This window comes from Lathamus discolor, chromosome 4 (genome assembly GCF_037157495.1).
Source record: "Lathamus discolor isolate bLatDis1 chromosome 4, bLatDis1.hap1, whole genome shotgun sequence".
NCBI lineage: Eukaryota > Metazoa > Chordata > Aves > Psittaciformes > Psittacidae > Lathamus > Lathamus discolor.
In genome coordinates, this window is record NC_088887.1 from 116,663,976 (window position 1) to 116,677,644 (window position 13,669).

The 13,669-nt window shown below is 40.4% G+C and overlaps 1 protein-coding gene across 4 annotated transcripts; it reads left to right on the top strand.

Moving 5' to 3' along the window:
• Positions 1 to 85: 85 nt before the first annotated feature.
• FAM76B (family with sequence similarity 76 member B) lies at positions 86 to 13,313 on the top strand. 4 transcript variants are annotated; one of them, XM_065678730.1, is made up of 10 exons: positions 86 to 305; positions 409 to 473; positions 744 to 798; positions 3,051 to 3,206; positions 4,114 to 4,310; positions 5,945 to 5,992; positions 6,195 to 6,275; positions 6,940 to 7,075; positions 10,072 to 10,173; positions 10,832 to 13,313. In XM_065678730.1, exons 1-10 carry the CDS (start codon positions 204 to 206, stop codon positions 10,919 to 10,921), a joined length of 1,032 nt encoding a protein of 343 aa, XP_065534802.1. In that variant the 5' UTR covers positions 86 to 203; the 3' UTR covers positions 10,922 to 13,313. The 4 variants fall into 4 exon arrangements, with proteins under 4 accessions (XP_065534802.1, XP_065534803.1, XP_065534804.1 ...); XM_065678731.1 differs by having other exon boundaries at positions 6,943 to 7,075; XM_065678732.1 differs by lacking the exon at positions 6,195 to 6,275.
• The last annotated feature ends 356 nt before the right edge of the window (positions 13,314 to 13,669 follow it).

A 13,669-nucleotide genomic window follows, 5' to 3' on the forward strand; every position in this document is an offset into this window, starting at 1 on the left:
GACGCCGCTGCCGACACAAGGGGGCCGCGGCGCGGGCTCGGCGCGGGGCCTAGGGCGGCGGCGGGGCCCTCTGCAGGCGCGGCCGCGGCGGGACGGGAGGGGGCGGGCGGCGGCGCCTCCCGGCGGCCCAGGCGGCCGCTCCCGGCCCTCGCCCCGGCACCTCCCTCGTCCCCTCCCTCGGCCCGCCCGTGTCCGCCCCGCGGATGGCGGCGGCGGCGGCGGCCGCCCCGGCTCTTTATGCCTGCACCAAGTGCAATCAGCGGTACCCGTTCGAGGAGCTCTCGCAGGGACAGCAGCTCTGCAAGGTGCCGGGGGGGCGGCGGGGCCGGGGTCCCGCGGGCGGAGGAAGCGGGAGGAGGGTGTCGGCCCGGCTCGGGGCAGGGTAGTAACGCGCTGTTCTATCCGCAGGAGTGCCGGATCGCCCACCCCATCGTGAAATGCACTTACTGCCGGTCCGAGTTCCAGCAGGAGAGGTACGGGTTGGGGCCCTGTGCGCGCCCGGCTCGGGTCCCGTCGCGGGGGGTTCCGCCCGGTGTGCCCGGTAATAACGGCGGAGATGGCACCGGGGGCACCGCGGTGAGACAGCGCGGCGCGGGCGTGCCCGGCAGCGCGGCCGTAGAGGTGCTTGCTGGTGTCTCAGTGCGCCCCGCAGCCCGGGTGTGAGCTGTGCGGTTACTGCGGGGGGAAGAGTTTGGAGGAGCGTGTTTGTGGCTGGCTTCAACGTTGTGCAATTTTATCCCTAGCAAAACGAACACGATATGCAAGAAGTGCGCCCAGAACGTGAAGCAGTTCGGGACGGTGAGTAGGCTCTTGGTTCTGAATGACGGAATTAACTTCGCTTGTGTTTTAAGTTAAATAAAACGCGTTTGCAGTTAATTGCATTTTGTGTCGGAAATATCAAAAAAGAAGGATTACTTTTCAACAAGGTGATGAAAATCACTGACAGCTCTTGATTGCCTCCATGGCTTCTGATCTTAAGGTCTGTTCCAGTCCTATCTATTCTGTGATTCTATTAGAAGTTCTTTACTGTGAGGGTGGTGAGGCACTGGAATGGGTTGCCCAAGGAAGTTGTGAGTGCTCCATCCCTGGCAGTGTTCAAGGCCAGGTTGGACAGAGCCTTGTGTGGGATGGTTTAGTGGGAGGTGTCCCTGCCCATGGCAGGGGGGTTGGAACTGGATGATCTGAAGATCCTTTCCAACCTTAACTATTCTATGATGCTGTGATTCTATGGTTATGTGTAGCTTTATAGTTAATAATGACTGCAGTGTACCTGTACATAGCAAAACCACTGTGACTTTACTCTGTGCATGTAAGGCTATTCTTTGTTCTCACAAACACACACTTGATGACAAAAAGACCATTAGCTACCTCTGTTTTTAATGAGTGGTCAATATGAAAATCTTAATAATACCACATACGTTATATTGTGGAAGTTTTGAACGTTTTAAATGCACATTAATTGCATTAAATTATTAAGTAGAAAAGATTTTATGGGTATTAGCTATATTCATGTTACTCTGCATTTTCTCATGTTGAATTTCAGCTGCAGTTATTATAAAACCACTAATTTTTTAATACACGAGCACACACCTTGTATCAGAGTGCTCTGCAGATACCATTTCAGAGAGGCACCGCATAATCTTGTTGTGAAACAAATGCACACAACTTCTGTAGGCTTGACGTGAACCACATCAGATGAAATTCGGCTTATTTGGGAAACGTAACAGCTGTTCGGATGTCGTCAGGCACTTTGTGAATGTAAATGTAAACTGAACAAAGAGCATCATTCAAAAGATGAAAACGTGGCAAAATGAAGCGCAAGACTTGATCCAGCAGTGGATTTTAGCAGTAGTTCATCAAAAACCAGAACGGCGTTGAGCATAATTAACCATTTCTAACTTGTGAAGACTGGCAGCAGTTTTATTTTCCTGCAGCATATTAATCTAAGTGTATGATATGAAAGTTGATAACCTGAGCTGATGGTATCTGAAGTTGTTTTAAGTGTGCTGCAGTGCTGCCGGGATCATGGGACTAACCTTGGAGCAGTAGGGTTGTCAAATCTGTGCATAGTGCAAGGAAGAGGGATGCTATCAGAAACTTTCAGTCTAAAAAAAAAGGTTACTCTTCCTTTAAAGGTTTTTAAGTAGTTTCTTTAGATACTGCCCTGGGTTCAGCAGTATCAGTCATTTTTTTCTCCTTCTTAGTAGCTGGTGCAGTGCTGTGTTTTTGACTTTAGGCTTGGGAGCAGTGCTGATAACACCGATGTTTTTAGTTACTGCTCAAATGTTTACTCTGACCAAGGACTTTCTGAGTCTCATGCTGTGCCAGGGAGGAGGGGAAGCTGGGAGGAAGCAGAGACAGGACACCTGACCCAAACTAGCCAAAGAGGTATTCCATACCACAGCACGTCATGCCCAGGATGTACAACTGGGGGCAGTTACCCAGAAGGGCGAGATCACTGCTCGGTCAGGCTGGGTATCGCGGGTGGTGAGCGGTTGTATTCTCTTCCCTTGTTATTTCCCTTATCATTATTATTACTGATGGTAGCAGTAGTGATTTGTGTTATACCTTAGTTACTGGGCTCTTCTTATCTCAACGCATGGGAGTTACATTCTTTCAATTCTCCTTCCCATCCCTCCAGGAGTGGGGGGGGCGGGGGCAGGGAGGAAGGCAGGGAGTGAGCGAGTGGCTGCGTGGGTCTGAGTTAACGACTACACTTAAACCACAACAGTAATGTAGTGAAACTGAGAAATATCATCATGTTAAAATAAAGAAGCAGGTGTAGAAGTGAGCAATCCCATTGTATGTGTGTTTCATTGGCTATGTACCTGGGTATTCATGGAAAGCGCAGACTGATTTTGATCACTGAAGGAGTATCACTTTAGGGGAAAAGTTTAGTACTGAAGATAGAAATGGTAGTAAAAGGTTCTTTAAGATAGGTTGTATGAAGCCGTGGTAGTTTAGAAGCATCATTGTGTGATTTGACACATTGTGTTCATTACAAAACTGTAAATGTGTATTAATTTCAGTTCCACTTTCCTGCTTTCCAGCCCAAGCCTTGTCAGTATTGCAATATTATTGCAGCATTTATCGGCACAAAATGTCAGCGTTGCACCAACTCAGAGAAGAAGTATGGCCCACCTCAGACATGTGAACAGTGCAAACAGCAGTGTGCTTTTGATCGAAAAGAGGAGGGAAGAAGAAAGGTAGGCTTTGTTCCATGGCTACCAATGTCAATGCTCAGGCTGACAACAAGCAGTGTTCCTCCTGCAGAAGAGAAAGATTAATATTAGTGAACTTAAGATATATTCCAGTTAAAGTTGCTGTGCTTTGCAATATTTGAGTTAGGTTTCACAGCTTACTGAGCTAGCTAACTTTAAATTAAATCACTCAGCTTTAGAAATAAGGTTAAGCATATGCTGGCAGTTGTAGCTGGACAAGGTCAAGCAGCTGAACAGTTCATAGTGCCTTTGGTACTGTTTTTTCATTTTCCCATTGGTTGGATCTTGTGTATGTCCATCACTTGAATCTGTCATTTTACCTCTTGTGGTGTGCCTGCCTTGCTGTGAAGTACAGCACCAGAGAGGCAGACTGTTCTGAGCAACCCTTTTTGTTGCCTCTTCTCAAATTGCTTTGGTGAGTGCCACTTTCGCATTCCAGAAGGTGCTGAGGAAATGACCTCAAAAGCCTCTTGCCTGAACCCAAGAATAATGCTGCTTTCACACAAGAGTTTACTGGTACAAGTAACACATTGGCTGGACATCCTGATTCTGCCTGGAATATGATGGGGTCGAGAGAGGGTACCTGGTATCTAAACTAAAACTGGTTTGTCCATATTGTCACTTCTGTGATACAGAGCAAGTCCAACATTTGCTAAGACTGCTTTCTCCTGTAACTTTAAATGACAAAAAGAAATGGAATAAGATTCGCTTTACTCAAAGGCAGTGTGCTTATGTTGGAGATGTGGTATTGCCGAAGTTTCATACCAGAGAGGTGTCTGGACTTTTCACAAAGATAACAGATGAAGTGAAGCAAACTTTTCTTGCATTTTTCTAGTACAAGTATACTTTGAAAATAAAACCAAACAACCTGCTGTGAATTATTTCCCAAAAGGTTGATGGGAAGTTGTTGTGTTGGCTCTGCACGCTATCCTACAAGAGAGTGCTACAGAAGACAAAAGAACAGAGGAAGAGCCTAGGATCTTCACATTCCAACTCCTCATCCTCATCTCTTACTGAGAAAGACCAGCATCATTCAAAACACCATCACCATCACCACCACCATCATCGTCACAGCAGCAGTCATCACAAGTAAGTATTTCAGAAATCAAAGTAGCTCTTGGTAACTCATGTTTTGTTAGTACCGAAATCAAACCAAAGGCAATAAGAAGGGTTGCTAAAACATGGTATGAAAAGCAGTAGAACACTGTTCCATGGTCTGTTAAAATCCTCATGTACTTATAGTTTGGGTGAAGGGAGGTCAGCAAAATGCAGAAATTCTTGGTTATCATCAAACTACTCAATGTTAAAATTGATGGCAAGTCTAGAAAAGGAACCCACAGAATGGCTACAAAAACAAGTTACTTGGGGATAAACTTGAATCTGAGTTTAAGCAGTAACTGCTGTGTGATAACTCCTGCTTTACATGCATTTGCCATAGGTTAAAGGTGTGTATTAGCAGTGGGCACAGAACAGCTTCTTTGCTCAGAATCCCCACCCTAATTTGCTTCAGGCTGATTTGTTTCTTTAGGGATAAATCCCAGAATAGATTTGGTTTTTATGCTAGTACAATAGTAATCGTGATTCTTATTTTCATGGGTGGGCTTATGGCAGTTTAGAACTCCTTAATTTTTTTGTGTTGGATAGTAAATGCGATGGGTGCAGTGGCAATGACCCTGATCCTATACACACAAACACAAAGCTTCACTTTTCTAGTGCTTATAATTTTCCATCTTGTCTGAAGCTTGCTTAAGTATAACTTAGATAGAAGCAAAATAAGCTGGAATGATACTGGGGTCAAGGAGAAGAGAAATGCACATAATTTCACATAAGGAGAAAAGTAAGATTTGTTTTTTTTAAGAATTTAAGGAAGAAAATTATTCTTGTCATGCGGAGAGTTACTGTACTGTTCCTGTTCTTTCAAATCTGTGCTGCAAATTGAGTTACAACAGGCTGGATCTAATTTAGTGCATGTGGCAGAGATATAGAAAAGATTTAATAAACAAGTTAGCTCTTTACGACAGAGCAGAGCTTCTTATGTACTCAGGAGTTATAAAAGTAAACATCTCTCTCTACAGAGTGTCCTTGGTTTGGCACCTGTCGTCATAGGCTGTGGTGGGTCCATCCTTCTGGTCCAATAAGTAGGACTCTTTTTCCCTTGTCCATTTTGGTTATTGTTAAGATGAGACTATAGAGACAACAAGGTAGAAATACAGATTCACTATTTCATTGAGTGCAATCTTCTGTATTCTGCCATTCCTAAACAATGGTGTCTGTTAGTTGCTTTTGAAATTATTCAAAGCAAAAACCTGAGAAGCAGTTATTTTCAGGGATCCAATACTTAACTTTGCTCTTAAGGCACTACAGAAGCATCACTTCAGACAACGTTCATACAGCAGTATGAGAATCCCAGGAATGCTGCTTTACACCAGCTTGCTGGGTGCAGGAGTAGCAATATAAAGTTCACAAAAATAGGAGAGTACCACTAGAAAGGTTTACCCGTCAGTCTTGAAGTCTGCCCCTTGTGTTTTACAACAGGGTAAATACTTAGACAAGAAGTATTTTTATAGCACTGTGACAGAGTGGTCAGGAATGTGACTGATAATACAGCCGTCCAGCTGAAAATTCATAGTTGGAGGATTTTACCATGGGCAGATAACCATTCACATAAACTTAGAAGTAATGGGATGTTTGGTCAGTTACCAAGTATATTTTGCATTTTTCAGAATCAGCAGTCTGAGTCCAGAACAAGATCAGGGACTATGGAAACAGAGGTAAATACGATATTTATTCATTCCCTTTGAATTTATCTTGTGGTTTTAATATAAAGGACTCTTTTCTTTTTTGCCTTGCATTTCTGGCTAATCTCTAGTACTCCAGCTAGGAGCATGAGTTAGTTATCTTACATGTACCAAATGGTGATGTTAGAGAGTTACATAGTATGAGGCTTTAGGTTTACATTTTGTTTGATTTCAGCCATAAATCCTCTGCAGCTATTCAGAATGAAACTCCAAAGAAAAAACCCAAACTGGAATCCAAGCCATCAAATGGAGATAGGTAAAGTTATATTTTTGTAAAGCTGAGCCATGTCAACCGAATAGAGCACTGATTTGTGGATTTGTGGCCAGTTGCTTCCTTTTTTTCACTTTGGTCTGAAGAATGAGGGAGGTGAAACTATTGTCCAGACAGACAGATTACTGGGTGGCATCTGACTGCTGTCAGTCAAGTAAATTACTTTATTAACAGAGAACTGGCAGTTTTCCTGCTTTCAAGCTGTTGGGGCAGAATTAAATAAAGCTTGCATATGAGACAACAGTTACCAACAGAACAGTATTGCCTGACATAGGTGTTTTGTCAACTAGATGCAGGGTTGAGCTGTTCCTTTAAGCTGACCTAGTATGTAGAGAAGTTTTGAACCTTTATTTATGAGACTGAATCTTTATTCTGTCTCTGGCCAAACAGTTGTAATAAAAGTGGCTGCTTTGGTCAAAAGGTGTTTGTCCCCCTCAAAGCTAATACTTAATTATATTTCTGCAGGTGTATGTAATGTGTGCCATTAGTAAGGTAATTTGCCAGTTGCATCCATTTCTGTCAGGTACATACTTTTTTTGCATTGGTCCTTAAGGATGTTTGTGGAATTATTAATTATCCAATTTGAAATAAAAAAGTGTTGGTTTTTTTTCTCTTGATGTTGTAAGTAACTATTGCTTTTTATTTTTAGTAGCTCTATAAATCAGTCAGCAGACAGTGGAGGAACTGACAACTTTGTCCTCATAAGTCAGCTGAAAGAAGAAGTAATGTCACTTAAACGTCTTCTGCAGCAAAGAGATCAGACTATTTTAGAAAAAGATAAAAAGGTAAAAGTTGCACCTGCTTAGGAGGAACTTCATCTTTTTGTGTTCTGTTTTGTAGACTCCTAACAATGTCAAAATGGTGAGCTAAACCGGAAGGCACATACAACATTTTCCTATTTTAACTCATCAGATCTTACTATTTAAAGGACAAGTTTGGAACTTCTGTATCATTAATGTATTTTAGCTCTAAGTCAAAAGGAATTCATCTTGCCTCTCTTCAGCCATCTAGAAGCCATCTGGTTCACTATTACTCACATTGTGTGCCACAATGGATAAAATGCCAGACAGTGGTTTGTATGTTTTTGCATGTTCTAAACTGAGTCACAGCAAAGATCCCAGATGCCTACAGAGGCTGATGGGCACACAAGATGAGGAGGATTAAGAGTAGTAACCATTCTGGGTTTAGTATAACTTTTGTTTAGTTTTAAACTATAGCAACCGTAGCCATAACTAATGAGTTGGTTTCCAAATTTACATGTACAGTATATGAAAATTAAGTGGTTTGATTTGAAAAGATTGGTAGCATATGTGTAGTGTAGGTTACCAAGTCTTTGTGGGTGGTCAAAGACTAGAAGAAAAGCTTGGATTAGGTGCCTGGCAGTCAACAAAAGTTAAGCAAAGTTGTCAAGCCCAAAGGGCTGCAGTGAATTCACCCTTCGGACATCTTAATGGCTAACAAGAAAAGAGAACTAGCCGCAAGACACGTTACTTTGCTTTGCCTTTATTAGAGCTTATTTCTCTGCCACCTTGTTAAGAAGAAGCTTTTAAGACGCTCTGTAACGGTGGCTCTAGAATGTCTGTTCAGGATTGAGTAAGTTAAGTAGTTTACTGTATTTTCAAGTAACGTTTTGATTATAGATACATAATGGCCTGTCAGAACATTAGTGGTTAAGAAAGGCTCATTGATCCTGAAAAGAAAATGCTTCCACTTTTAAACCATGGTTCAGTATCTTCATTCTTTCACTTCAGTGTGTTGCATAAAGAACATTGAACCCTTTTTCATGTCTATCAGTGTTATGATAAATCAGGCGTTAGAAGTACTCGCTATTTCAAGCCTTTAAGAAGTTAATGTGAAAGAGGTGAACAGTCTGTCATGGATTCTCTTCAGAGGACAGACATTAAGGCCCTGCCCTCTCTCTTATAAAGACAGTAGAAGATCACGAGTCAGTAGGAAATTCTCTTATCTCTTTTTACATTTGATCTACTGGGCAAAGCTAACAAAGGGGTTAGTTAAGGAAATGTCACCTACTTCTGTGTAACCACTGCAGTAACCTGTTTTGTGCTGTTTGCGTAGGGAGAGCATCTAATAATTTTAATATCCTCATTGCTAAAACTATTTATTTGACCTCAGAGTTCTTTGAACTTTAAAGACTCCTTCAGGCATGAATTACTTGCATCCAAAGTGTCACTCACTTTCTTCAGCTGCTGCAGGGAGAGAAAAGCTGTGCACATCATAACAATGCTTGCATAGCTGAAAAAATTACAACAAATGAATGCAGATTATTTTTTGACTGTGAGATAGTAAAAGGAATAAATACCTGAGCCAGGTGTGTGGGTGGTTCCTGCTAAAATGTTGTCCCAGGATTTCTGTAGGGACAGCATTTGAACTGTTTGGAGTGCTCCAAAAGAGGGACCTCTGAAATATGTAACATATGGCAACAAAATCAGCTCTGTACACCAGCTTTACAGACAATCCTCATTCATCATGTTTTGTTATGAGTTGAGATCTAAACCATGTCATACTAGTGCTTGTTATTTGCAGTCCTAGCCTTGTTTTGCTTTTGGGACAAGACGTTAGTGAGACATCAAGTCATTACCATGGGGCCCCGAGACTTGGTCATTAGGAAGGGACCACAGTTTGCTGCATGTTTGCAGGTAGTGTGTTGCTCATCCAGCTGCATATTTTGCTATGGCACTATGCTACCACTAGTTTTTATTATATTTAGTTTGTGGTATGTGGTTTTGTACTGGATCCACTGGAATTTGCTACAGCTGCAAGTACATGCATTGAACAGCAGTCTGTGTACAGCGAGGTATATAGCCTTGTATTGGTATTCCTGCACAATGTGACCATTTGACTGCCAGTTCATTTGAATACCTTGTTTCACTGCGTGTGACTTGACACATACTAAGGTTGGTAATAGCAGTCTTGGTAGTCATTTTAGGAATGTATGCTCTTGTTTGTTATAGTGGGCTTCTTTGCTGGCAAAGAGGCTTCAATCCCAACAAAGACAAATCGACCAGAGAGGTTCAAAATGAATCTGGGATGCTTTGAGGAACCAAGTTTTTTAAAGAAGTGGTTCTTAAAACTTCTGGATCCTTACACAGCAAACTGTTAGTAGTTCCCTCAGCTCCATGTGTGTCCAGAAGAAGCATTCACTTGCCTGGACAGAAGCATATATCACAATTTAGAAATACCTGCCTTAATGTGTGTCATCTGGATCTCTGCCTGTCTCAGGAGAGACCCAGTAGCTGCAGTACTACACCATAGGCCCAGAATTAAATCATAAGTGAAGTCATGTTAATTACACATTTCTAATAACACAATTTAATTCACTGTCGTGGATTGAGAGGCAGTGAAACTCTGGAATGTATACCTTGGTTTAGGATAAATTGTAGCATAAGAGGACACAAAGGAATCGTTCCTGTTGTCTTTGTATGGCAGAGTTTTTCATCTGTTACTGTATCATATAACTGAAGATTGTGATGAGTATCTCACAGCTGAAAGAACAGCTAAGATTATAAATCATGTGTTTTGTATTTGATTTTTTGTTTTTGTGGAGGATTAACCTTCAAAACAAGTTACAGAAGTGCATTTGTTTTCTTCATATAATAGACATACTTACTTTTCAAGCTACTTCTTAAGTGCTGAGCTGTCAGTACTACAATAGTAAATAAATAGTGTCTTTCATAAGACTGCTGAGGCTTCTGTAAAGATTTCACAGAGTACTTGTGTATGGTAACAGTCCAAGGAATCTTCACAGAATTTGTGTTCTCAGTTGACAGAACTGAAGGCAGACTTCCAGTACCAGGAGTCTAACTTGAGGACAAAGATGAACAGCATGGAGAAAGCTCACAAGGAAACTGTGGAACAGTTGCAGGTGAGCGATTGCTTATCAGTACTTGAGAAATACTCAGGTGGAATTATGCATTGGGGATATTCACTCACAGAAATGAAACTGTACCAAGTTCTCAAGTGGTCATTGCCACATTTATCTTCGAATGCGTTATACAGCAGTTCTGCAGTCAACAGGCAATCTCCATGCAGATTAAACTCACTGTAAGAATTGCTTTCTAACTTTAAGATAGAGGCTTACCTCACATGCTGTCTCAAAGCTTATGTTATTTTTTGTATCTGCTCTCTGATAGTTAATCAGTTCTCAGTGTGCTATTGATCTGATTGAAAGGCTCAGCATTAACATGATTGACAGTTATATTTTGCTTTAACAAGAGACATTTATCGGGAAGAAAACCTGAGTTAGTTGCCTTATAAATCACAGACTGAATAAGTGTTCAGTGCAATACCTCAGATGCTAAATTTTACAGTACAGGAAATGAAGTTACCTTTTGTGCTGTAGGTGGAATACACACATCAAAAAGCATGTACAAGTCTTTCAGAAGTGATTGTTACCTTCACTGAATATTCTCACATGCACATTTTGGGTATTTGTTTCATAAATGCAGTGGATGGGAAATTAGTGCATGAAACAATCTGAGCTGTTTCAGTAACTCGTAACACTTTTTCTATCTGCATTGCAGGCCAAAAACAGAGAACTGCTCAAACAGGTTGCAGCATTGTCAAAGGGTAAAAAGTTTGATAAGAGTGGGAGTATACTGACGTCCCCGTGAGGAACTGGTCATTCGTGGGGTTTGCTACTCAATGTACATTTGAGTAATTCTGTGAAGCCCTTAAAATCCTGTGTAGTGGAAAGAACTATTTTTGCACACCCGATGAGTTGGCATGTTTCCTACCTGTTTTTATAATTAATATGCAGCTTTTTTTAGTTACTGTTCAGATGAAATCCTTCAACTGGCTTGAAGAATGTTTTTATTTTTTTGATATTGGAAACTTTTTGCCAGCAATAGTATGAAATGATTGCGTAGAGAACACAGCTGTGCTCTCTCTAAAAGGACAACATGCAATAACAAGCTAGGTGTACTTTTTACAAAGCAGCAACTTTGAAACTCCACTGATGTCAGCCAAAAGTTTCTGAATCTGCCGCTGAACACTGGTTTCTGGCAACTGTTCTTTGACTTTGTATCAAAACACAGATTTAGGATGGAAATCATGGTGCTCTCAAGTGAAACTAAAAGAAAAAGGCATATATGTAAGTGTAAATAAATACAACTGTAACGGTTATATTCTTAGTTATAACAAGTAATTAGTGTTTTACATTCTTGTGATTGGGATTTACTGAAAGATTATCTATTGTACAGTAACAGAGGCAGTGTGGTTTTTGTAAGATTTACTGTAGATTTTTCTTGCAAGTGCCTTTCTCCAACTGTTTATTTATAGGAATGTTGGTATTTTGTACATAAGGTTTTTAAGTTTTAAAATCATGTTTAATAAATGTTTTATGTAAATATAAATGTGTGTACAGAGAAATCCGAAACAAAGATCAAAGTGGCTAGTGCAGTGCTTGAAGCAGTGATAAGAGCTAGCTAATTGATGGACAGTGAATACTGGCTTTAGATAACCTTTGTAGCTTGTGTCTGTGAGGTGTAGAATTTTGTTAGTGCTGCTCATGCCAAACACTTCCTGAACAAAATCAGACTGGTTTTTGCCACACTGGAGTTTAGTGAATTGTTGATATTATTTTGCCATTTGGCACAGCACTCATTTTAATTCCATAGCAGATGTTGTACTCCCAGTGTTACATCCTTAATCAGTGATACACACCCAGAATTTTAATTGATTCCCATTGTTCACTTCAGTGTACTTAGTTGTAACTCATGGTGATTCTTTGTAATGAATTGCAAGATTCTCATCCCCCCAGTAAAGATACACAATGAGAAAAGAGTAGCCAAAACTAATGGCCTTGGAGCTAAGGGAGTGAATGTGGTGTCAAAGGGTGGGTTGTTTTAATGTTGTGGGTAGATTTTGATTCTAAATTACATCAGTTTAAGTTTAGCTCTGCTCCTAAGGGACATTAGTCATATTCAGAAATCTCTATTAAACATACTTTAATATACCCCAACGTCTCTGTTCAGGAAGGTGATTTACGGATCGGCATTAGGTGGACATCCGTAAGTAAAGGTTTAGTTCAGCTCTGGGTACTGACTGGTAACAGGGTAACTGCTGACATTTCAGTAAGCTGAATTGTGTAGAATAAGTTTTAATTAAAGAACTAAAATCTAGTGTTCCTTGGCTGTCCACCCATGTGCTGAACTATGAACACTTTTCAGTAGTTCAGACAAGTACCAGCAGTGACAGACTCCTGAATGATTTGAGAAGAATCTTGTTTTATATGGTATACATGTACTTTTATACCCTAAAATTGACTTTGTATGTTTATAAATGCTCTTCTTTAAACTTGCTGAAATCCTCTTTGCAGATGACATTTGGGGTTTTTTTAATACACAAACTTATGACTTTAATTCAGAATCGGTATTTGATAATTTTTTCCCCGTTGAATGGCAACCCATCTTTGGTGAAACTGGTTTTAAAAACCGGAAATGCTCAGCAAATGGAAATGTTTGAATTATGATCACTTAATGATATCTGCTCAAGCTGCACAAAGGGTATTTTAAAGGAACAAACCGAAGTTCTGTATTAGAAGTAATTGACTTTATAAATCCCAGTCAGAACAAATTTTAGGGGCTTTTCTTCCATAATCTCATTTTTAACATGAATTTTTTGAAAGCTGTAAACTTGCCAACTGAATCCCACTCCTGAAAATAGTGTCCTGGAGCTGTAGGTTATTGACATGATAAACTGATGTTCTTTAAATGTGGATCTGCGAGGAGATTGTTGTACTGTATTGTGCTTTTTAGCCTGTTTCCAGATGTTGATTAGCATTGACCAATAATGGCCGTTTTGGCTCAAGTTATTTATGTATTTTAAGCCTGTGAATATTGCAGCCCCCTTTTAGATAGGATGTCTCAATACACGTTCTGCAGTGAAGCTTTTCAGCTGTCCACATGTATAGACTATTGAAATACTGTACTGGCACACATCTGACCGTTGACATTTTGTACCTTTTCTAAATCCAATGTTTCACAATAAAATCTTGTCAAAACATTACTCTGTCCTTTCAAAATTATTCAGAAATTCGTATTTCATGTTATTCCTTCACACTGTGTCACTCACAAAAAACCTATGGCCAAAAAAAGGGCAGGATTTAATATTTGCATTTAGTATTTAGATTTCTGAGAAGATTTAACACCTTGGGCTGTCTACAAATTGCAACAAATTAGGGCTTCAGATTAATTTCTCTCCAGAAAATAAATTGGTTTTCTACAATTTTAATACCTAGAAATGTTTTCTTGTAGAGAAGAAAAAACCCGTAAGGTTAATGAAATCTAATGACATTTAATAAAGCCTTTGAGGGCTTTTTATATTCTGATTAACATCAGCACTCGTGTTTAAAAGTAGTA